The sequence below is a fragment of the Passer domesticus genome, chromosome 16, assembly GCF_036417665.1.
Source record: "Passer domesticus isolate bPasDom1 chromosome 16, bPasDom1.hap1, whole genome shotgun sequence".
In the NCBI taxonomy this organism is placed as follows: Eukaryota; Metazoa; Chordata; class Aves; order Passeriformes; family Passeridae; genus Passer; species Passer domesticus.
In genome coordinates, this window is record NC_087489.1 from 7206329 (window position 1) to 7229901 (window position 23573).

At 46.6% G+C, this 23573-nt stretch overlaps 3 protein-coding genes and 1 long non-coding RNA gene across 4 annotated transcripts; 2 read left to right on the forward strand and 2 right to left on the reverse strand.

Moving 5' to 3' along the window:
• Window positions 1–540: 540 nt before the first annotated feature.
• On the reverse strand, window positions 541–13856 carry ZNFX1 (zinc finger NFX1-type containing 1). The gene is made up of 13 exons (XM_064391700.1): window positions 13472–13856; window positions 10771–12774; window positions 9849–9980; window positions 9263–9408; window positions 8917–9060; window positions 8351–8468; window positions 7379–7620; window positions 7128–7267; window positions 6660–6814; window positions 5851–5996; window positions 5389–5499; window positions 4583–4678; window positions 541–3072 (listed from the first exon to the last, which is right to left on the reverse strand). Exons 1-13 carry the CDS (start codon window positions 13524–13526, stop codon window positions 646–648), a joined length of 5916 nt encoding a protein of 1971 aa, XP_064247770.1. The 5' UTR covers window positions 13527–13856; the 3' UTR covers window positions 541–645.
• On the forward strand, window positions 3066–11217 carry LOC135282160 (uncharacterized). Its single transcript, XR_010348466.1, has 3 exons — window positions 3066–5547; window positions 9656–9762; window positions 9839–11217. It is a non-coding gene; the product is annotated as an uncharacterized LOC135282160 (long non-coding RNA).
• Window positions 13857–13991: 135 nt separating the features above from the next.
• DDX27 (DEAD-box helicase 27) lies at window positions 13992–20358 on the forward strand. Its single transcript, XM_064391701.1, has 21 exons — window positions 13992–14149; window positions 14226–14360; window positions 14463–14522; window positions 14794–14965; window positions 15334–15380; window positions 15538–15624; window positions 16369–16474; window positions 16556–16729; window positions 17028–17178; window positions 17323–17422; window positions 17534–17675; window positions 17750–17903; window positions 18015–18096; window positions 18172–18349; window positions 18495–18601; window positions 18739–18844; window positions 18946–19040; window positions 19141–19267; window positions 19503–19587; window positions 19785–19859; window positions 20146–20358. The coding sequence occupies exons 1-21, from the start codon at window positions 14054–14056 to the stop codon at window positions 20159–20161; spliced, it is 2295 nt and encodes a 764-aa protein (XP_064247771.1). The 5' UTR covers window positions 13992–14053; the 3' UTR covers window positions 20162–20358.
• Window positions 20359–20817: 459 nt separating this feature from the next.
• On the reverse strand, window positions 20818–23565 carry SNRPB (small nuclear ribonucleoprotein polypeptides B and B1). The gene is made up of 7 exons (XM_064391713.1): window positions 23426–23565; window positions 23163–23314; window positions 22394–22505; window positions 21987–22139; window positions 21487–21625; window positions 21209–21334; window positions 20818–20997 (listed from the first exon to the last, which is right to left on the reverse strand). Exons 1-7 carry the CDS (start codon window positions 23426–23428, stop codon window positions 20960–20962), a joined length of 723 nt encoding a protein of 240 aa, XP_064247783.1. The 5' UTR covers window positions 23429–23565; the 3' UTR covers window positions 20818–20959.
• Between the last annotated feature and the right edge of the window lie 8 nt (window positions 23566–23573).

The window sequence follows — 23573 nt, forward strand, 5'->3', positions numbered from 1 at the left end:
AGAGACAGCCCCACAGACAGCCTCAGAGAGACAACCTCAGAGAGAGACAGCCCCACAGAGACAGCTCCACCCCACAGACAGCCTCAGAGAGACAGCCCCGCAGAGACAGCCTCAGAGAGACAACCTCAGCGAGACAGCCCCACCCCACAGACAGGCTCAGAGACAGCTCCACAGAGACAGCTCCACCCCACAGACAGCCTCAGAGAGACAGTCTCAGAGAGACAGCCCCGCCCCATAGACCCCCACCCCACAGACAGCCCTGCCCCACAGAGAGAGCCCCATAGAGCCCCGCCCCACAGAGACAACTCTACAGAGCCATTCCCGCCCCACAGAGACAACCCCACAGACAGCCCCACCCCACAGAGACAGCCCCATAGAGACAGATCCACCCCACAGAGACAGCCCCACAGAGACAGCCCCACCCCATAGAGACCGCCCCATAAAGAGCCCCGCCCCATAAACAACCCCATAGAGACAGCCCCACCCCACAAAGACAGCCCCACAGAGAGAGCCCCGCCCCACAGAGACAGCCCAGGCCGGTTGGCAGCGACACACACAAGTTTATTAATGAACAAGCAAACAGGGAAAGCAGCGGGGCTGTGCCCCTGCGAGCGTGTCTGTGATAAAAAGCGAGGCTCACGCCCTCTACATCAGCCGGCGGAGGTCCTCGAAGTTGAGCATGTTGTTGGCCACATCGGACCAGGCCGCGTGGGTTGCCCCGTCCATCTCCGGGGCCAGGCTGTTGCTGCTGTCCAGAGCGTGGTTGGTGCCACCGATGACCTCATGGCACTCAGGGCACGTACTCTTCTGCATTGCCCCCCCACACTCCCCAATTACATAGATATGCCCATTTTTGCACTTGAACCAGTGGCCACGGGGACAGCCAATAGCAGTGACAATCTGCACCCGTTCAGCTTCAGAAATCCCCAGCCCTGACACGGGTAAGCTAACATTGATCTTCTTCAGGTGAGCCTTCACTGCAGCCTCATCCTCCTCTGTGAATTTCCTCGTCCCTTCCAGGATCTCACGTGCACTGTTAATCTCTGCTGCGATGTCTGTGGATATCATCCTACTTGCTTTGCACCTTACCAAGAGGCTCAGCAAGTAAGTCAGTCTCTGGATCTCAGACTGCAGGTCAGCGAGCTCCTGTCCTGTAAAACTGATGCGTTGCTTGTCCAACCACTTCTGCACCTCATCCAGCCTCTTTACCAGCCCCTTCTTTTCGTTCTCAGCAATTTTGTTCAGAGAATTAGTTAGGTCTCCTACACGTTTGTAGAAATTAAGCAGGTTCTCAATTAGTCCAATACTCTTTGTGGAGAGAGGAGAAGCTTTTAGTTTCTCTTCCAGCATGGCATACTTAGAGGATAGATTATGCTTCAGATAAATATTCTGTGCCAGTGCAGCCTTCAGTCTCTTTCTGTTAGACTCAATTTCCTCTGCTGGGCCTTGGATTTTCTGTTTCACTCGTTCTATCTCCTCCACCTGCCTTTTCACACTGCTGCCATATCTCAGATTCTTTCTGATGGGTGTCTGACACATAGGGCATACCTTCAGCTTGACGACATCATCATCTTCATCCATATAGTGGTCAAGACCCTGCGACTCAAAGACATGGCCACAGTCTTCAAGCTGTACAAATCGAGCATCTGGGTCATCCTCAAAGCCAAAAAAGATCTGAGTGAGCTCCTCGTGGTCACAAACAAGGCACTTCTTTGGGCAGGGCTCTCCACACAATCCAACACAGGGATGACCACAGGGCAGCATCTTAGCACAGGGAACATTGCAGCGAGGCCTGTTGCACGGCTCAGAGCAAAGGTTGGTACACTGGTAGTGCTGGCACTGCCACTCACATGGCTCTGCACAAGGAACACAGCTTTCCCAACATTTCTTTTTGCACTTACTGTGAATACAATAGTTCTGACATTCCTTCTGACATGGAGGACATTCTGTAGTACAAGGCTCTTGACACTTGTGGGAACAGATCAAGACACGCTTGCATGGGCTGTCACATGCCTTATGAAATCTGCCTCCAAAGCAAGCATGACAGGAACCTGAACATACATGACCACATGCCAGTGTGACAGAACACTTTGTCTCACATTTCACGGCCTCCTCATGTCCCATCTCAGTCATCCAGCACAAAACTTTCTGCTCATGGCCACATTTCAGTGTGGCTGTAACCTGTTCAGGACACTTCATTGTGCATTGCTGCCCACAGGAACGCCTGCATTTGTGTCCACAGTTTAACTTCTTCTGGCAAGGCTCTAGGCACTCAAATTGCCGTTGTGGAATATGGCATGGCACCATCTGTATGTGGCCACATTTAGAAATTGTTTTCTCTACCTTCACCATACATTTTCCACAGGGCTCATAACATGATTTTGGACAGTGGTGCCCATCTGCACAAAGTACCTTTTGACAAGGCTTCAGGCACTGGTACTTTTTGTGCTCTGGGTCATATGGGTGACATGCCCTCATGCAAACATGTCCACAACTCAACCTAAACTCACAGGGACGAGTACAGCCTCCCTCTGGGACGCTGTTGAAGTCTTCACCTGTAGATACCTTTGTCTTGGTTCCAGGGTGGTTTTGACAGCAAAGCTCCAATGACTGGCCAATGTGACCGTTCTTCCCAAGGGTTTCAATGATCTTGTTCCAGAGAGGAACCTTGCCAAGCATTCTCATGTTTCCAATACAATAGAGGCCTTTCTTAGCTCTGGATAATGCCACACATATCCGATTAGGGATTTGCAAGAACCCGGGTCTCCCCTCTTTGTTGCTTCGCACCAATGACAGCAGAATAATATCATTCTCCTCTCCCTGGTACTTATCTACCACATGAACCTTCACACCTTCAAAGGTCTTTGCTGGCATGAGCTTACGCAGACAGAAGAGCTGTCCAGTGTAAGTAGTGAGAATGGTGATCTGAGAAGGTTCATAGCCCTGACACAAGAAATATTTGCACAGTTCCACTACAAAGCGGGCCTCGTGTGGGTTCTGGTGGCTTTTCCCTTCCTGGATCTCTTGTTCAGGAACCTCATGTTCCACAAAGAAGATATTAGTTGAGACACCCTGAAACAAGAGGAAGGATGTCAGAGAGAGAATTCTAGTTTCTGTCAGCCAAGAGTGTTTCCATGTTCCTGATTATCCACTCACAGGAGGACTTCTAATGAGTTGACTACAGTATGCAGTTACTGTATACAGTACACAGTACAGTATACAGTACAGTATGCAGTTACTGTATACTGTATACAGTACTGTATGCAGTACGTAGTACACACACTTAGGAAATCACTTAGGTGATTTCCTCTGAGATTTCCATAGGTTATTAATCAAATTCCCATTTCAGCTTACTGGTAATATTTTAGTATCATAATATGAAATCTGTTTCTGATTTTATTCCCTATCTTTCCAGAGATGTTTTTGCAGTACATTTCCAGGTTCCACCAAAGAAAACATGAAGTGTTAGTAACTTCTCAAACCATATTCATAGTGTGAACAATGTCTTGTTTTGGGCCAGTGGGAAAAAGATACTAAGTTACCAGTGCACAGGGCTGAGCACTTGCCTAAAACACGCTTCCTTTGTTGCTGCAATAAAAACAAAACAGCAAGGAAGATTTCTTCTTCAACAGTAAAGGAATGCTAGGACTCCAGTAGTCACTTACCAGCTCATGGTGTATGGAGTTGACTGCTCACCTGTTCAAAAACTCTATTAGCCTTGAGTTAGCAGGGGCTTTTAAATTTTTACCTATTAACTGGAATTATTCTACCCATAAGAAATTATTGTTCTGCCTGCCAAAACCCAGAGACTGATTTTAATAGGAAAGAACAGCTTCTGCAGATCAAACGCAGATTTCTGGTTTTCCAAGGTAGGATTACATAGAGATGACTGTTAATAGTTCAAAGATGCAAGACAAGCACCAACACGAGATACATGAAGCCCTGGTTAGGGCTTCCTCATTTGTATTTCCTCATTTTATTGAGGAAATACAAATCAGAAAGTAGGCAGTGAGTGTTAAGATGGAAACTCAGTACCATTAAGGAAGAAGCAAAGACTGACACTTCTGACTGATACTCAAGGCAAGCATTCTAATAGCTTACTAAATTCTGGCTGTTTATTGTGCATGTTAGATGATAAATGATGATTTTATACTTGTAAGCTGCATAAATCTTCTTTGCAGATGTTGTTTATTGGTAGATTGCCCAAATGGAGAGACCAAGAAAAGAGTTCCAGTAATTCTGTCACCTATTTTTTGTTGGAGTATCAATATTATGCTTTAAGTCTTTCATTTCAGATTTATTCCTAGCTTTCAAACTCCTACAATTTGTTTGTTCCCCCTTGCATTTCTTACTGTTTTTTTTAAAGTTATTGGTATTGGATCTATTTCCACTGTCCGCCATCACTAAAGCCAGAAGAACTACAAATTACTTACATAATTCTATATTGCACAATTCCTCCATTCAGGTAAAAAATTCAGTAAGTGAATTTGACCTAAGAATTTGAAATCCTTGAACTCTGTAGTTTACTCATTTAGCCAGTAACAAGGGACAAAAGCAATCACTTGGATTGCTGAAAACTCACTTTTATATTCTCATATTCCAGGACAGAGGGATGGTTCTCCAGCTTCTGGTATATATGAGGACTGATAAGCTGGGCAATTTCAGGGCGCATGCGGTGCTGAAACACAAAACAGTTTTATCAGTCTTGAGAAAGGAGCACCATAATTCCCTGTCAGTATTCTTTTGCTCCACTGTACAGACCGTGGCTGAATACAAGACAAGGATGACTTTTCAATAAGAGACAAGAAGGGAGCACTTCCCAATCCCTACTCTCCCTCCTCACCCCATTACTGACACCACCAACAACTGCAGGAGTGATAGTAGAAGAACATCTTCAAGAAAATCTCTTGATAAGGTTGTTGCAAAATAATGCTGGTTTCAGTGCAAATCTAAGCACACTTATAGATAACAAAAGCCAGCACCTCACCCTAACTACTAAATAAACTCTTTCAGGTACCTTTAACACAGGACTGCTGGTGGTAGAATTAACTTCCCCAGGCACCAAGATAAACAATTATAGCAATTTAGCAGGAAGCATCCTGAGAAGAATTGTGCTGTTTCACTCTGCAAAGTTGTGGAAGTTTCAGTTGCCACAATAAACCATGTTTTTCACACAAAAACATGAGAACCACAGTGCTGTGGACAATATCACTAAATAACTGAAAATATGCTGGAACTCTGTATCAGTTTGACAGCTCCCACCACTGTTTTCAGAAGTTAGTACATTATTTTCTTTTAGGCTGCTCTTACAGTAGAAATATAAACTTAAGTGTATTATAAACTTAAAACAACCTAAGTACAAATGCCATTTTTATAGCTCTTTCTTACTTGGTATTTCAGACAGACAAAGGGGAAATCCACTTTGATCAGACGTTCAAAGAGAGAGACTTCAAGGTTGAAGTTCTTGGCGAGGTCATAAACATTTGCACTAGGCTGCAGCTGAAAGAGAAGAGATAGGAGGTCCATGTTTTGGCACTTTTCCTATGTGTAAGTAGGATTTTTCACTTTCATTTTCTGCGACTGGTCGCCCACTGAAAGGCCAGAGACTGGATTCTTGCAGAAGTGCTAAACATCAAAGCTAGATACAGCCACAATCAAAGCACATTTAAAATTGTATCAGTTCAATTAAAACACCAGTCCCACAGGAGCTCTAAAACTACAGGAGACAGGACCTGTGGTATCTGTGGAAGCTGGGGAGCAACAAGCCTTGGCAATTTTCCCACACAGCTTTTGGTTAGGCAGTTCTTGTTCATTAACCCAGCAGACAGAGATGTTAGTCATGAAAGTTACCTGCTGATGATCTCCAATGAGGATGAGGTGCTGGCATTCACTACTCAGAGTAGTAATGGTGTGAGCCTCAAGCACCTCTGCTGCCTCTTCTACAATGACAATTCGTGGCTCTATGTACTGCAAGATCCGTCGGTATTTTGCAGCACCTGAGCAAGGACAGAAGATAAACCTTAGGATATAACTGCATTCAAGCAGTAAGGCAAGACTTTTCACAGAGGGGAGTAGGGAGAGTTTTTCTGTCTCAGAAAAACTGGGGTTCTTCTCAAGATTCCCCATTTCAACACTTGGCTTTTTGAATTTTAAAACAGCACCAGGGATGGCTTCTATATGAAGAGTTAAGGAAGGCAGGTGAGGATTAGTCCTATGCCTGCCTTGGTCCTTTTTCAATGCTCTCTTCAGACAGAAGAAACACTCAATATATTGTTCTACACACTTAAATAAACCGAAATTGTCTCTCCAAAGAGACATACTACAATGATCTTGACACCACCATCTCCAGAAGGTGCTGTGGGAGTAGCAATACAGGTATTACCTGTGCCTTACTAAGGCACAAGTGGTGCAGTTCCATTAGAAGAATGCTACTCAAAGAGGGGGAGTGCAAAACAGCACAGAAGCTGCTCATGCCACTAATTAACAACTCTCACAACAGCCCCATTTGCAAAGGGAGTCACAGATTAAAAAGGCCCCAGACTAATGCAGGGCCTGACTCAGGCTGTGAAGCAACACATGATACTAATCCTTCAGCAAAAGGTTCTTTAAACATGATTGGAAGCAATACAATACTGGTTTGCTTCCCAACTGCTCTGCACCTGTAGTTGTCATCCCCACAATTCTGGCGCTACTGAGAATGCAGAGATCTTGCTCCAGCTTCAGTTCTTTCAGTTTTCTGGCTGCTTCCTGATACTGCTCTTCATGATCCCGAATGTCCTCTCGAATAAAACCCTGGTAAGTCTGCAGCCAAAGCCTGGGAAGAAAGCGCTGTTATCACACACTGCAAGGAAAACAAGATGGTGACCCACAGGTTCTGAGTGGATTCAGCTAAAAACTTCTGCCATACCTTTTGGAAAACAGGTTATTATCATCTGTACTTAGTCCTGAACATGTACAAATGCAGGGCCTGACATTGCTTCCCATGCAGTACAAGGAAGGTAAGAACAAACATGTTCATACAAGGAACTGAACAAGTACAAACAGAAACATCATGGCTTGACACTTTGCACACTGGAATGATCCTAGGAAACACCTGCCTGGCAAGCCCTGCAAAATAGCTTTGTCACCTGTAAAGCCTCCAGCGGGAGTTCAGGTCAAGTTGCCACACATCCCGAACAGCATTGGCCTCTAACTCTGTCATTGCGTTCACTTTACGGAGCTCAACCTTCATCTTCTGCATAATTTTTCTCCTCTGGCCACGAGTTACCTGCAAAAAAAAAAAAAAAAAGTACCCCAATAAGCAGTTACAGTACAAAGATTCTTTTGTGTTAGCACCCCATGTTATTCTTTACACAGTCATGCTAATGCATGCAGTTACCTCCCACTGCATGTTCTCCTGCCATGGTTGAGCTGTTCCTTCTTCTTGATCCAGCTTCATAGCCAACATGGCACGGGCTAGATCATGAACACTGTCATCTTCCTTCTCCCTCCTCCAATAGTTTGCTATTCTTTCATCCTCAATCACTCTCTCAGCTTCAATCAGGTCAGCCATCTCTGGGATCTCCAAAAGCTCCTCTTCTGCTACATCTTCACTGTCCTCCTCTCCTTCCTGCTGACCACCTGTGAGAGTCACAGTCACATGAAGCAAGCCACAGCCACTCTATCAGTGCAGCATTGAAATTAGGTGTTGTATTGTGATTTTTGTTTTGTTAGTAGGTTTATGGTTTGATTTGTGGTTTGGTGGTTTCCCTTGTTGCTGTTTTCCTTTTGTCTCTGCCTTTTTCCAGTTATTTCGTCAGCTAGTTTCTAGTTTCTATTTCTCCAAACTTTAGCAGTTCGCTGAAACTTTTTTCCTCCCTTAGAATTTTATTGGTTCACACATTGTGATCCCTGCCTGGGTTTTTACTCCCAATTCTCCTGATTTGTTGAAGGTTGCGCCTTCCCCTGAGACCTGCACCCACATATAAGTCTTTGTTTGCCCCTTGATCAGGGTCCTGGGAGAGGAAAAGGGGAAGTTTACCACAAATAAAGTTACTCTGGGACCCGTGTGCTTCCCTGTGTTTTATAATGTGCCGAAACAACTGACAGCTGGGATTCAACAGAGCTCCAGGGGGAACCTGCCACCCCCCCCTCCCTTGTCATCAGCTAGCTGGGGGAAAGAGAAGCAGCAATTAGGATTAATCTTCTTTCCACTCCCTCACAGTATCACACATCATTCAGTGCCTATTAAGTACCATAATCTCTTTTCTGGCACTCATACACTGCTTAGGTAAACACACTTGTAGAAAATGTGTGTGGGGTGGGTGTCTTTCTGGTGTTTGTTTTTTTTGTTTTGTTTTCTTTGTTTTACCTGGATTTTCAGCCCATGTATTCTCTGCAGCATTCTGGGTGAAGGCAGATACACCAAGTCCCAGCCACTCCAGAATCAGTGAGCGTTGTGAACGAAAGTAGTTAAAGTCAGTGTCCGCCTAATACAGGGAAAGTCAAATGAGTCAGGCCTATTGCACTTCAGAGTCTTAGGATGATACCAAAGCAGCACCTTACAGCAGCGGCAACTAGGACAAGTCCCCCCAAGACACCCTCCAGAACTATAAATTCCAAACAACCCCAGATCTTCAGAAAGCGTACCTCTCCTCCCTTCAGTTTAAGAGGCTTTCCTTTGGATACTTGCATTTTTATGCTGCTAAAGATCACTTAGAATCTCTGCAGTTTAAAGGAGCAAAATTCAAAGCCCCTACTTGCCCTGCCTGTCTAGACTACTGTCCTTTGGCACACCTTGCTGTTCATTTTCTTACTTTCCCAGTAACCAAATGATGCTAAAAAGATGTATGCTGGGGCAACCTCAGGCCCATTAGCAGAAAGGATGGTAAGCATGCAATGGCGCTGCTTGACTCAGAAGAAAGGGCCCTCTCTTACCACAGCCCTTCTCAGGCTGTCCCAGTGCCGGGGGGCCATGTGTGGTTTCAAGTAGCGCTCATGCAGAACTCCGTAGGCCGTGCACTCCAACCGCTTCGCTCCTTCAAGGAGACCCTCCTCAGCCTTTTTCATCTGATGAATTGTCTACTCATAACAAAGACAAGAGAGGAAGTGTCACACTCAGAGGAACAAAGTTCACTAACAGCACGACAAAAAACTGACAGAAGAATTAAGAGGCCAAATTCAGCGTAAAACAAGGTGAAAGGCCAGGTGTGGGGGAGGTTTAATATCTCCTCTAATGCACAGGCAACCCAGTCCCAGCATCTCCCAGGAGGTCTGTACATACATATTCATAGTCTCTGAAGTCATAGTCTGAGAAGTCAAATCTGTTGGTATGCTTCCTCAGCTCCTTCAAGGTGAATCTGTGCAGGGCTGCACTGCTACTCCTGCCCCCAATACGCACTATTCCATCTGATGCAAATGAGACTATTCCTGTGAATAAAAAAGAAATATTAGAACTAAAGGGCCAAGCTCAGTTTTCAGCAGTAAGACAAGAGGTAGGAAAAATACCCTTTGACTGCAAATCCTACAGTGGTTTGCTCTGAGTCAAGTTTTTTTAATCTATGTAAATGGGGCTACAGTTACTGAAAAGAATCAAACCAAAATGCAGGTTATCATGCCATACAATGAGCAGAGTAAGAATTATAGTATAGTTTCTAATTACAGGTTCTACCAACAGGTTGACTGGAGAATTTGTGGAAGCACTACCACTTGAAGTGTTCAAGGTCAGACTGGACAGAGCTTGGAGCAACCTGGCCTAGTGGAAGGTATCCCTGTCCATGGCAGGTCAGTTGAACTAGATGATCTTTAAGGTCTTTCCAACCCAAACCATTCTATGATTCTACCACCATCCTGCTTGCAGGTACTCTTACCTTCTAAGAACTGATCCAGGGCATGGTTGGTGTAGCAGACTATAAGGATGGGACGCCTCCGGTAAGCGGTTTGCCACACATGATCATTAGTCAAGAGAGCCTGAACAATCTTCAAACCCACGTATGTCTTCCCTGCAAGACAAGCTCAGAATCAGAAGAACGTAATCCACCCTCTATGAGTGCCTCGAAACATAGAAATCATCAAAAACAGATACAAGATTTCTTCCTAAACTGCCAATCTGGTCTGTACCAAGAGAACTGACCCCAGGGGTAACTAGCTTACAAAATGCAGACAAAGTAGCATGACACTGACATTCCAGCCTGTAGCTGAGCAAGGCCACAGTCTGCAAGAATGTTGTTTTTTGGATAATACACCAGACCTGGACACAGGGTTCTCTCTCCCACGGCATCCCCCAGCCCACTCTGATACTGGCATCATAGATGACATTTGGCTGCACATGAAACATCCACATACTACTGGAATAAAAGCACTGGTGCCTGTTAAATCCAGGTACCATTTAAAACAATTACAGTCCATCTTGTAATACTTTATTCACACAATGGTTCATGGCTGAATGTTCCCAAAGCCCTAACATGCCATGAAGACAAGTAGAAGAGTGCTGCACAGCAAGAAGGACCAAGTTCTCAAAGGCCATTGTAAACTTTTTCACCCCAATATACAAGCACAGCCAACAGTGCAGTTGGTGTCTACTTGCATCTAGGTGGGCAAAGATCAGATATGGCTATTTGAGGATATTTAACTGTCTCCACAGCTCACACTAACTGGGTGACTCAAGCATCAATCATGCACAGGACTAAAGCTTTGGAGACAGTACAGCTGGCTTTCTCTGAAGTTAATCTCCCGATATGGGGAAATCAAGAACTTCTTAAATTACAGAGCCTTTAAGCAAATATGTCTCACCAGTGCCAGGAGGTCCTTGGATGATAGCCAGCTCCTTGGTGAGTGCAAGATTCAATGCCTGCATCTGAGATTCATCTAATTGCAAAGCTTCCATTGAAAGCCATTGACTGGGATCTAGAATGTTGACACTTTTCAAGCTATCAGGGCACTTCTCTTTACGTGAAGTCTTCGTCAAAGGTGCAAGGTTGTAGACAGTACCCCGTGTCAGGTATGCTGGCTCCTTCACCTGTGCATCACATTCCACAATGTACTTCTGGAATGGGACATCTTCTTCCCGCATTTTCTGCAACCCTTCTAACACATGCCGATAGGCCTCAAAATAGGCAGTTGTCTCTACCATGAGGAAAGAGTCTGAGGGTTCAAACTCTCCCAGCAGTGGCTGGGTCTCTGCATCAAAACACAGCTCCACAATCCCATTGACAAGTTCTGCAGCATTACGATTAGAAACAGTGGCAAAAAGGAATGTTTCAAAGTGATCTTGGGACATGCAGACTAGGGATCCATACAGCAATCGTTTAGAATTCTGCCACTGTACAAACCTCAGTGGTTTTGTGTCAAACTGGACCTTGTAAGCAATGCCATCTGGGGTACAAGATGGGGCAATAATCCGTGCATCAAAGTAGATCCTGATATCATCAAATTTTTTCTTTCTTAAATTCCTGTCCTGGAGGTTCTGCAAAACTTCCATGATACCTTCCCTTAAAGGCCTTACAAAGTCTTCTCTCAAAAGTCGGAAGTGGGTGTCAAGATAAATACTGGTGCTTTCATATTTTCCAAAAACAAAATTGGGACGTAGAAAAGGTTTCTCATTACCATGTATCTCATCATATGTTGGATAAATGCTCATGAAACGATAGTTTTTTGCTTGCCCATCTTGAGGCTGCATAAATGTGCACTTATCAGCTCTCAGTGTGCCTTCACGTCTCTTCTCCTGCAGATGCTGCATGAGCATCTGGACTTGATTGAGATTCTTCTCTGTCTCTTCCATGATGTCCACACCAAAAGTTCTCAGGGCATCTATGGATGCTGGCAAGACTGTCAAGAGAATGGAGACTTTCTGCACAGAGCTGGCTGGGAAAGTACTTATCAGGTGCTGAAGAAGTAAAATGATGTTGTTGATATGCTCAGGGTACTCATGGCGTACAGCAGGAACTACTTCTGTTATCATGTCAGACACATACTGTGGCAGACAGACCTTGAGAAAGTTGGACTCCTTCACAACTCCAAGAATGTGTTGGACACGCTGTCTATCTGTTTGGCAACTGCACACTTTCTGAAGCACCCGGCAAATGAGTTGAACAAAATTGCGGTTCATGGTTGTTTGGGAAAGAAGTTCCTTCAACCCTGAACTGGAAGCAAGTGTGCTGACAACTTCTGAGAGGTCTTTCTCGAGGAGACTTTCAAGGAATTTATAGCCAATCCTTCTGGCTTGCCGAGGCTGCTCACTGTGGTGGCCACCACCTGGGGTAGCATTCTGGTGGAAATGAGGATTCTCCTGAGGTTGCGTCCTCCATGTGTTACCTTCGTTTTCCCACCCACTCCTCAGCCCTCTCCCTCTAGCTCCTCCCTGAGCTTGTCCACCTTGATACCTCCTTCCCCTGCCTCTACTTTCTTGCTCATTCCAGGGTCCTCTGGTCCTCTCACGGGCTTGTCCAAGCTGACACCTTCTTCCTCTAAATGCATTTTCGTGCTCATTCCAGGGTCCTCTGCCCCTCTCATGTGTTTGTCCACCTTGATCCCTCATTCTCCTTCCCTCATTCTCCTGTTTTGTCCAGAATCCTGTGGCTTCACTGTTGGCCTGTTCACCTTGGATTCTTGGTTCATTCTTACCAGATTGAGGAACCTTTGAAATCCAACCACCAAACCCCTCTTCTCTTTGCCCACGTGAAAGGGTATAATTACTGTCTTGGAGGTTTTCCCCTAACTTAGGCGCCTGGCCTGGTACATTATTTGTTCTGTTTCTGCCTTTTCCTAGAAAGCCAGTGTCCAAACGAAGCACATGCCCTTTAAAAAAGCAGAAAAAAAGACACTCCTTTATTATAAATCAACCAAATTAACACGCCTCCCAACAAAGACAAATGAGCATATTGACCTGATAGTCAGCATATTTTGAACATCTTACATCAAGTTAAAAACTTATTACATTTGCACACAGATTTTCAAATTGGTGTCTCATTTGTACCCTTTTATGCAACTGCTAAAGAGAGTGCCATGCTTAGACTTCATTTGAGCTACAAAGACACTAAAAAAAACCCCTCTTTCCACAGATGTGAAGGCAGAGTAAGAAGGTGAAAGATTAAATTTGCTGCACAGGACAGCATTTCCTCGGGAGTTAATCATCAGTGAAATAATGACAGAGGACGCCACAGCTGACTTGAACGGTACATAGCAGGCACAAAACATGGAGTGCCTGGTGAAGTCCAGCCTCTCAGAGCGGCAGGAAGCACAGCCCATGGGGCCTTTGTCAGACTCCCCACAGGACGCTTAGGGAAAAATTGATTGCTAGCAGGAACAAATAGCAAGAGGCTGCTGCAACACATCGCCGCATCATGGCCCCAAACAGACTCCAAGGGCAAATAATGAAGTGTTGATACTCAGCCTTGAGAGAAAATTTCGCTGTACGCAGGTAGGGAAGTAGCGCACCCCCCTGTACCAGCACCACACCCAGCCCTCCTGCCCTGCACTCCCGGGGGACCCTCACCTCTCGCTCCACCTCGGAACTGTAGGGCGGGGGGCTCCTGCCCAGCGCCCTCCATGGCCCGGCCGGGGACTGCTCGGGGTCTGCTCCAGCTCTCCGGGGGAAGGCAGCGCTGCGCGCTGGGCACCGCGGCGCTCCTGCGGCCGAACACGGGCGATGCTGCGCTGCGCTGCCCGCGCAGCCCGGGAGCCGCCGCTTCTGCCCCGACACCCACCAGCACTTCCCTTTCCAATTCCCCCCAAAGTTTCACTTTCCAGTTCCCCGCAAGTCCCGCCCGGTGGGCAGAGCCCCCGCCCCTGGCCAGCGGCGGACAGCGCCCCCGAAACGGAGCTTCTCCTTCCCTCTCCGCCTCCCGCGGCAAGGGGAAGCGAAGAGAAAGCGAAGCGAAGAGAAGCAGAGCAGAAGCGCAAAGGACGCAAAACACACCGCACCGCCACCCGTCCGGCCCCGGCGCGCCTGCTTTCGGTTTCCTTTCCCGGCACTGCGGGGCGGAGGCAGCCGCGGCTCTGCCCACCCGCCCGGGCCCGGCCCCCGGCCCGGCCCGGCCCAGCGCACGCGTGGCCCGCGGCGTTCCGGCTCGCAGCCATGGCCACGCTGGAGAGCCTGGGCCTGGTGGGCACCATCGCCGAGGGGGACGTGGTGCCCGTGGACTCCGAATCTGGAGACTCCGAGGATGAGGAGGTGCGGCCGGGCGGGCGCGGGCCGGGCCGGGGCGGCGGGGCCGGGCCGCGGTCCTTGCTCACGGCTGTTTCCGCAGGAGCTGCCCCGGGCGCCGGGCCCCAGGCGGCGGGGACCCTCCCGCGGGGACTTCAGCGCCGACTTCGTGTTCGGGGAGGCGGAGGCCGGCGGGGAGGATGCCTGGACGGCGGCGCTGCGGCAGCTCCGCGGCAAGGTGAGGCCTGAGGCCGGGACGGAGCTGCGGTGCCGGAGGCCACAGCGCCCACTGCTCTCCTGGGCTCCTCTTACAGCTCTCCTGTTGTGATTTTCTGCCTAGAAAGCAGCTACGACGCTGGATGAGAAGATTGAGAAAGTGAGACAGAAAAGGAAGCTCCAGGTCAGGGTCTTTCTTATTGCTGAAAAGACTGGTATGTGTTTGGCCATTCCCTCAGCTGCTCTGGCTGCAGCTCATCACTTGGCTCGGTTTGTTGCCACATGTGATGTGTTGCTGAATGGATGAGGTTGCAGAATTATTAGTGATTAAAGTTATGCAGAACCATGGATTTGTAATGAATGAATGGGCTTATAATAACAAACACATACAAAGGATTGAAGTTTCTTTTTAATAATTTCTTTTTAAAATATTTTCATAATTTTTTTTTTTTTAGGAAAGAGAAGCTAAACAAGCCAAAGTGAAAGTTGAGGAGGCTGCAGATGAGGAGGCTTCAGCAGAGGCTGAAGATGATCAAACCAAAAAGGAGCATGAGGATTGCAGTAGGGATGAGGAAGATGCGGAGTCTGAGTATTCAATGGATGATGAAAGTATCTTCACAAAAGCAGGTATCAGCAGAACACACTGAGATGGCCAAGAATTCTCACACAGAGTTGACTCACTGGAGAAAAGTCTGAAATTAAGCCTTGCTCGGAGTGGGCAAGGAACACATTTTATATTTTGTTTGCCTTCTGCAACATTCTTTCTGATTTTAATCAAGTTTATTTTGAATGGTAGCCATAATTGAACTCAACCCTGAACAAGGATATTTACTCAGCAATTTTACTCCATTACATGCTTCTAGTGGTTTCTGAGGTTTCTCCCTCAACATCTGGATTGAGAGCAAAAAGTATGAGGTTACAAGGTGAAGATAGTTCATCTTGTTATGGGTTTAGCTGTGCTTCCTAATTCCTGTCACATTTCTCTCTCTCTGCAGATAAGGTCAAAGTGAAGGAAAAGAAGAGATCAAAGAAGGGAGAAGTGGTAAGTGTTAAAAACTAGTCAAATTTCTCCAGTATTTATTTTTGAGGAATTTGCTTTGGTTAACAAATTGTAGCTCAGAAACCAGCCCAGAGCCCTTCAATAACATGTTGTGTTGCTGCATGTGTTGTTTCAGTTTTGTTGTTGTTCCTGTTTCTAGGAAGCTGAGAGCTTTTTTGAAGATGCCTCTCAATATGATGATAACTTGTCATTCCAGGACATGAATCTTTCACGACCTTTGCTGAAGGTATTTTCCTAGCTGATTTATTACATATTACTCTGAAGAATGTTGTACAACCTCCCTGCCACCAGTTAGAACTGTCAAATTTCTCATTGCTTTGTAACCTCTCTGACAAGCAAATCATTTGGGAGCTAGTGTGATAGTCCTTTAGAAGCTGTTATTATAGATTAATGAAGACTGTTCTTTGATTGTGTCAGTCAGAGATTGAATGTGTTAACACCATCTTGAGCAAGACTTGTCACAGCATGGTTGAAGGTCATCTTGTCCAACCCCTGCTCAGGAATGTGTCCAGATGCCTTTGAATACCTCCAGGGCTGGAGACTGCAGTCTCTGTGGGGTGCTTGGTCACCCTTGAGGTGAAAAAGTGGTTCTTGGTGTTTAGAGGGAGCTAAACCACATAAACATACGTAAACACATACATCACCATGTTTTAGTTTGTGCCCGTTGCATCTCTCTCTGGGCACCACTGAAAAGAGCCTGGCTCCATCCTCTTTCCACCCTCTCATCAGGTATTTATTGATTGACATTGGCAGATTTCCCCCTGAGCCTTCTCCAGGCTCAGCAGTCCCAGCTCTGTCAGCCTTTCCCCAGATGTGAGGTCCTCCCAAGCCCTTCATAATCTTGGTAGCCCCTTGCTTGTCTCTCTGCAGTATGTCTGTGTGTCTTGTAGTGATGAGCCCAGCTCTGGGCACAGCACTCCAGGTGTGGCCACACCAGAGACAGAGTTTAATTGCTCTCCCTCCTTTCTAGGCAATCACAGCTCTTGGCTTCAAGCAACCAACCCCGATTCAGAAGGCTTGTATCCCAGTGGGTCTTCTGGGAAAGGATATTTGTGCTTGTGCTGCCACTGGGACAGGTAGGGGTTGGGCAGGGCACTAGAAACAGAGAATCAGCTATTCACAATAATTGGTAACCTTTCTTATGATTTGTTTTTCAGGTAAAACAGCTGCCTTCATCTTGCCTGTCCTTGAGCGCCTGATTTACAAACCTCGTCAGGCTCCAATAACACGTGTGCTGGTTCTGGTGCCAACACGAGAACTGGGGATTCAGGTGCACTCTGTCACTAAACAGCTGGCACAGTTCAGCAGTGTCACAACTTGCCTGGCAGTAGGTGAGTGTTCAGTCATTTATGTGACCTGTACAGCTCATTGTAAACCACTATACAGAACTGGAAATTCTGTGTATAAAACTGGAGGCATGGTTTTATGCTTCTAGTAGATACAATGTGGTTTAAAATCTTGCTTTCCAAGGTTGTGCTGTACTTGTTTACCCGTTTCTGAGAAAGAAAATATTTCTGGTTTTGGATGTGGTTTTTTCTGAGGTGCTTCCCATTCCTCAGGCAGTTTGCATCCCTGTACTCTGCTGCAGTGTGCTCAGGGGGTCAGCAATCTGTATTCCCTCTCTTTCAGGTGGCCTGGATGTGAAGACTCAGGAAGCTGCTCTGCGCTCAGGGCCAGACATTCTTATTGCCACTCCTGGGCGACTGATTGATCATCTCCACAACTGCCCTTCTTTCCACCTGAGCAGCGTTGAGGTGCTGATTTTGGATGAAGCAGACAGGTAGGGTAAGCAGGACAGCAATGAAAAACATAGCAGTTTTCTGCTTTCCTTTTTCTCAGACTGTCCTTGTTATCCTGCCTTGTGTAATGTTTCTTGGCCAGGCCAAGTGAAGCTGCCTTATCTTGTTTTTCTTCTCCTGTGTAGGATGCTGGATGAATACTTTGAGGAACAGATGAAGGAAATAATCAGGTTGTGTTCCCACCACCGTCAGACAATGCTTTTCTCTGCCACAATGACTGAGGAGGTAAGACAAGCTGCTGAGAAACATACCTAGGCAGGAAGTTGAATGGGAAGAATTTGTCAGGTCTTTTACCAGAAATCACATGGACTTTTTTTTCTTAACCTGTTTTTGTAGGTGAAAGATTTGGCTTCCGTTTCCCTGAAAAATCCCGTCCGAATTTTCGTGAACAGCAACACGGATGTTGCGCCTTTCCTGCGGCAGGAATTTATCCGGATCAGACCCAACCGGGAGGGGGACCGGGAGGCCATTGTAACAGGTTAGTGATGAGCCGAGGCAAGCTGGGATCACTGAGTGACTGTGGAGCAGGCTTCTGAGAGGACTTTCTTCTAGCTCTGCTGACACGAACGTTCCAGGACCACGTGATGCTTTTCACCCAGACCAAGAAGCAGGCGCACCGCATGCACATCCTGCTGGGACTGATGGGCCTGCGGGTTGGGGAGCTTCACGGGAACCTCTCTCAGACACAGCGCCTGGAGTCACTCAGGTATTAGCAGGCTCAGTTAGCAAGCCTAAGCTAAAAACTTCCAAGTTGGAAGTTTTATGGTGGAAATAGATGGCTACATTCATTGCTAATGAATTTGATGTCTGTGCTCAGGCGCTTTAAGGATGAGCAGATTGATATCCTGGTAGCTACAGACGTGGCTGCACGTGGACTTGATATTGAAGGTGTTAAAACAGTGAGTATTTGAAATGCTGTGCTTTTTAAGGAGGCATTTCATGTTGATTCCCTACTAACAGTGTTTCTGTTACAGGTAATCAATTTTACCATGCCCAACACCATCAAACACTATGTGCACCGTGTGGGTCGGACAGCCAGGGCAGGCAAGGCTGGTCGTTCAGTTTCACTGGTGGGCGAGGAAGAGCGCAAGATGCTGAAGGAGATTGTCAAGACTGCTAAAGCACCAGTGAAAGCCAGAATCCTCCCCCAAGGTATGTGGTACTTTTATTTACTGAGGTACAAAACTGGAGAGAATACACATGGAATCATGGTACAGAGGGACACTAAAGGAGGTGCTGAAAAACAAGATGGACTTCATATTAGCTGCCTCTGGTGTTCATATGGTATTGTTTACAGATGTCATATTGAAATTTCGGGAGAAGATTGAGAATTTAGAGAAAGATATCTATGCAGTTCTGTGCTTGGAGCGCGAGGAACGTGAAATGCAGCAGTCAGAGGCCCAGGTGAGCATTTTTTTTAGTATCTGGTGTGATACAGTCCATTATGAGGCTACCCTAAGTGTAACCTGCCTATTTTGGAAAGGGAAGAGAGGAGTAATTTTTAGCTACCATGAGCTCACATCTTGTCTGAATTAACACAGATCAACAAGGCAAAGAAGCAGCTGGAAACAGGAAAAAAAGAGGCTGGAAGTGAGAGTTTGGAGCGGAGCTGGTTCCAGACCCGTGAGGAGAGGAAGAAAGAGAAATGTGAGTCATGACGCTGTGGCCATGTTAAATTCTATAGCCACAGCTGGCCTCTGCTCTGTGCTATAAGAGGTTCTTTATTCTGTTTTTCTTTCTCTTTCCAGTGGCTAAAGCCCTGCAGGAATTTGACCTAGCATTACGAGGGAAAAAGAAAAGGAAGAAATTTGTTCAGGACACACAGAAAAAAGGCCAAATGACAGTGAGTTTATTTGTCGACAAGTGGGACCCTGGTCAGACTATCATAGTTTTCCCTTAGCAGAACTTCACATCACCAAAACTTGTATTTTAACAACTTTCAGCCAGAGGAAAGGTCACAGTTTGAGATCTTGAAATCTCAAATGTATGCTGAGCGGCTGGCAAAGAGGAATCGCCGAGCAAAGAGAGCCAGAGCCTTGCCAGAGGAGGAACCAGCAGCAGCACCAGCAGGTAGAGACTTATGTTTTACAGCTAACTTACTTTATGTCACTTACTTTGCTAGAAATAGGTAAATTAATCTAGTCTGTATAGAGAGAGACACTGATCTTCAAAGGAATGGCCACAAGTGCTGGCCCAGGGTCCATGTTTGCAGTCATTTGCTTCATGCTTCGGCTAATTGTTGTGTTCAAGAGTGCTGTGATGATGCTGTGGCCTTCTGTTTACAACCAGTGTTATTATTTGTTAGGTCCCAAGAAGAAGAAGAAATTGTCTGTATTTGATGAAGAGCTGACCAACACGAGCAGGAAGGCTCTGAAGCAGTACCGTGCCGGGTAAGGTCTCAGCAGGTCTACATTAGCACAGAGTGCAGTAATGAGAATTTGTTTGCATCTCTGTACTTCCTCAGGGATGCTGTGATATTGGGGAAGAGGTTCTGAAATCGGGGCAGGGTTCTTTTGAGAAGTACCTGTCCTGCTGATATAATTCTGTGACGTGTCTGACCTCTCCTCCATCCCCTCTCTCTCAAAAGCCCATCATTTGAAGATCGAAAACGCTTGGGTATTGCCCAGCGCAGGAAAGGAGGGAGCTTCAAATCCAAGTCCAGGTATAGTTCCCTTTACTTTCTTGTTCAAGTTTTGGGGCTTTTTCCTTGCTTTCTTCTTCTTCCTCTTGTGATTGTTTGAAGGCCCTTACTAAAAGGTGTGTTGGTTCTGTGGTACCCTCTTTTTGCAGGTCTGATGCTGGGGCTAATCAAGGATAGGGCCTTTAACACATTCCTGGGCTTCTACTTGGGACACTGTTTTGCCTAGAAAATGCTCAGTGCTGCTCCTCATCTGTCTTTGAGAGTTGGGTTGATGGAGTAATATAATTTCTATTATCTTCTCTTGCAGGTATAAGAGAAAGTAAGAACTGTTACCAAATGAATAATTTCAGACACACTGTACAGGCCCTCAATTTTGTAATGCTGCCAGGAGACAACCTCAGTAAAATTGAAGTTTTTCTTCAAGTTGTGGAATAACTCTGGGATGTTTGTCAATTACCTGGTTGAAGACTGTGAAAACAGCTGTAGCAACCCATGAAATAAAGGATTATTTTTCTTGTAAGATGTTGACTGTTTTATGGATGGCTAGAAAAGCTGGAATATGTTGCATCTTTCCAGTTCATGTATGTAATAACTTTAAGGCAAAAACTGAACAAAGTTTTGCTCATACACTTTGGTGATCTCAAACAATTAATAGAGCTGAAAAAATATTCTTGTGGTTTCCCTTTTCTATAATAGGGGAAAAAAAGTTTTTCAAACTACCCGTCACAAAGATAGTTTCTTTAATTTTTTACCATCTCCACTCTTCTAATCTGGTTTTTTTTTTTCCATCAGCCTTGTTAAATTTCATTGCTATGCTTTAATTCCTGTAAGGAACACAGACCAACTGTTAATTCCTGTCTATACAAATTAAGCTTTTTTTTCCTCAAGCTTGCTCTTCTGGGATGACCAATGTGGAGCAGTAAAAAGTAATGATTGCACTCTTGACACAAACAGACCACACAACAGTGACTCCTAGTAGTAGGTTTTCCAGCTTTATTAAAAAGGGCAAACATTACCAGCAGTGGATATAAAATATACATAGCAGAGGTCTGACAGGTGGTACTGCTCAGTGTATCCCCTTCCTTGGTCTTCTCCCAGTTCAGAGGTACATTACACAACTCTCACGGCCTGGGGGGGCGCATGCCAGGTGGAGGGGGTCCTGGGAACAAAGGAAAGAGTTGAAGAGAAAAGAAGCAGCAGTAAACAAAAAAGACATTTCCCCCATGCTCAAAGCAGCCATAGGACCCCTTTTTGGCATCAAAGCACTTAAGACAAACAGCAGAGCTAGGGAGACACTGGAATGCATCACCCTTCAAACATTTTATTACAGCTTCTCAGAGCCCCGTGGCAGCTGGGATAGCTCTGCTCACCTCTCATTCCTGGGGGTGGTGGTCTCATGCCTGGGGGGGGCATTCCCATCGGAGCCCCTCGGCCAGGTGGCATTCCCATGGGTGGGCCCATTGGTGGTCTCATGCCTGGAGGAGGTCCCATCATTCCTTAAGCCAGAGAGAAAACAAGCATGTAAATCCAGCTAGGATTCAAGGCACTAGCTGGGTATCAGGATATCTCCCACAATACCAGATTTTCATCAGGAAAGTTTTATTACCAATTTTGCAATAAAACATGAGCTCTCCAGAGTAATTCCTACCTGGAGGAGGGGCTCCTCTGCTCATGGGTGGGGGAGGACCCCCACGCCCTGGTGTGTACTGAGTTGGGGCTCCTGCTATGCTGGCAGTGGCTGCTGCAGCAGCAGCTGCAACTGTTCCACGACCCTGGGGTGTCATCACCTGTAGACAAAACAAACAGACTCAGAAAAAATAGCACCTGCTTTATCATAATAACGAAAAAAATCACATTGATATTCCCCTTCAGAAAGTTACACCAGTCTTCTCTTAACTTACTAAATAACACTACAGCCTGTAATACGAGTCAATGGATGCCACTTGAATTATGTGTGAAAAGCTGCACTTTTCAACCCTCTTCTTCTGTCATACAGGACAATACCTAGGGAGATCTACTACCAAAAAAAAGCCTCACTAGGCTCAAACTTTGTGGTAACAAACTAAGATTACAGTTCTTCCACTACACCAATTTCTTGCATCACACTGGTACCAAAAAATAAATGCCACATGGGTCATAATAGCTCACCTGTTGGGATGGTCCTCCCACTCCTCTGACAGGGCCAGCTAATCCTGCTGGAGCCTGTGGCATGGGAGTTCCAGCTGGTACTCCCCTCCCTGCTGCTCTCCCAACACCAGGTCCTCCAGCAGCTCCAGCAAGGGGTACCCGGGCAATTCCAGTCTGAAAACACAGCCCCCAAAGAGAAAGATTTATCAGGAATCCTCAGATCCTACAGATGCCCACAGCCTTCCTTTGTCCAATGACATGTCCAAGCCCACAAAGGAGTAAGAACTTCCTGCAGTGAAGTTTGTTGGACTTAGTCACAACAGCATCTGTACATCTGTAATTCTACAACAATACAATAGCACTCCCCTGAAAAGAAGCAAATCCATCAATCTCCCTTCTTTTTTCTTTAGCTCTCTGCTCATTCTTACATCTTTTGGAGGTGGTCCTTCAACCGTCATGGACACCAGGTTTTCCCCTCGCAGCAACACAAGACCAAGGACTCGTTTCTCTTCCCGCTCTGGCTGTTTTGAATTTTTAGGTCTGGGGAGAAAAAAATATTGCAAAACAGAAGGAAAAACAGAATGAATGAATGCTGCTCTTTGAGCCTACAACAGAATACATGACTAGACTGCTTCTCCAGAGATGAGCACATTTTTATATGCCTCAAGCTAAGTACACAGAGAAATCTAAACTGCTACAAATGGCATCACCTATGTTGGTTATTAGCAAAGAACTGAAACAAAGGGTCCCATAAGCCTTTGGCAGTTTGGGGGTTTGACAAAAGAGACTAAACCCATGACTGGCATCACATATGCTGGTTATTAGGAAAGAACTGAAACAAAGGGTCCCATAAGCCCTGGTAGTTTGGGGATTTGACAAAAGAGATTAAACCCACGACTGGCATCACCTATGTTGGTTATTAGTAAAGAACTGAAATAAAGGGTCCCATAAGCTTTTGGCAGTTTGGGGATTTGCCGAAGAGACTAAACCCATAACTAGCATAACATATGCTGGTTATTAGGAAAGAACTGAAACAAAGGGTCCCATAAGCTCTGGCAGTTTGGGGGTTTGACAAAAGGGACTAAAGCCATGACTGTATTTGCAGGAGCCGGCAGCACACGCTGTCCCGGCTCTTTCCCGGCCCTGGCCCCGAGCCCCGCGCTGGGGAGCCGGGCTGGGGGCACCCGCAGCGCTCACTTGATCTTGCGGAACTCGTCGCAGTCGCACAGGATGAGGTTCATGTGCTTATCGAAGGCCTTGAACGTGCCGATGAAGACGCGCCCGTCCTGCAGGATGCACCGCATGCGGTAGTCGATGTGCTGCAGCATCTTGCTGCTCTTCCCCACCGTCTGCAAGAGAGCGCCGCGTTACCCGCGGCCCGGCCCGGCCCGGCTCGGCTCGGAGCGGAGCGGAGCTCGCCGCACCGGCGGCCCCCCGCCCCGCGGGCCCGCCCGGCTCACCATGGTTGCGGCTCTCCGTGCTCCCCCCGCCGCCGCTGCCGCTCCCGCCGCGCTCCCTCGCCGCCCGCACCGCGCCCGCCCCGGCGGAAGCTGCTACGCGCGGCCGCCGCGACTTCCGCCCGCGCTGCGCGGGCCCCGCCCGTTCCGG

Excerpts from the sequence above, each read along its gene's own strand:
- DDX27 (XM_064391701.1), top strand. The coding sequence starts at position 14,054 with ATGGCCACGCTGGAGAGCCTGGGCCTGGTGGGCACCATCGCCGAGGGG. Across the intron at positions 18,350-18,494 it reads AGCCAGAATCCTCCCCCAAG|ATGTCATATTGAAATTTCGG; the intron begins GTATGTGGTACT and ends TATTGTTTACAG. Across the intron at positions 18,845-18,945 it reads GGAGAGGAAGAAAGAGAAAT|TGGCTAAAGCCCTGCAGGAA; the intron begins GTGAGTCATGAC and ends TTCTCTTTCCAG.
- ZNFX1 (XM_064391700.1), bottom strand. The coding sequence starts at position 13,526 with ATGGAGGGCGCTGGGCAGGAGCCCCCCGCCCTACAGTTCCGAGGTGGA. Across the intron at positions 8,469-8,916 it reads ACAGCCTGAGAAGGGCTGTG|GCGGACACTGACTTTAACTA; the intron begins GTAAGAGAGGGC and ends TCCCTGTATTAG. Across the intron at positions 7,268-7,378 it reads AGGAGAACATGCAGTGGGAG|GTAACTCGTGGCCAGAGGAG; the intron begins GTAACTGCATGC and ends TTTTTTTTGCAG.
- SNRPB (XM_064391713.1), bottom strand. Across the intron at positions 21,626-21,986 it reads TGGGAGGACCATCCCAACAG|GTGATGACACCCCAGGGTCG; the intron begins GTGAGCTATTAT and ends TTTTGTCTACAG. Across the intron at positions 20,998-21,208 it reads ACCACCCCCAGGAATGAGAG|GACCCCCTCCACCTGGCATG; the intron begins GTGAGCAGAGCT and ends CTTTGTTCCCAG.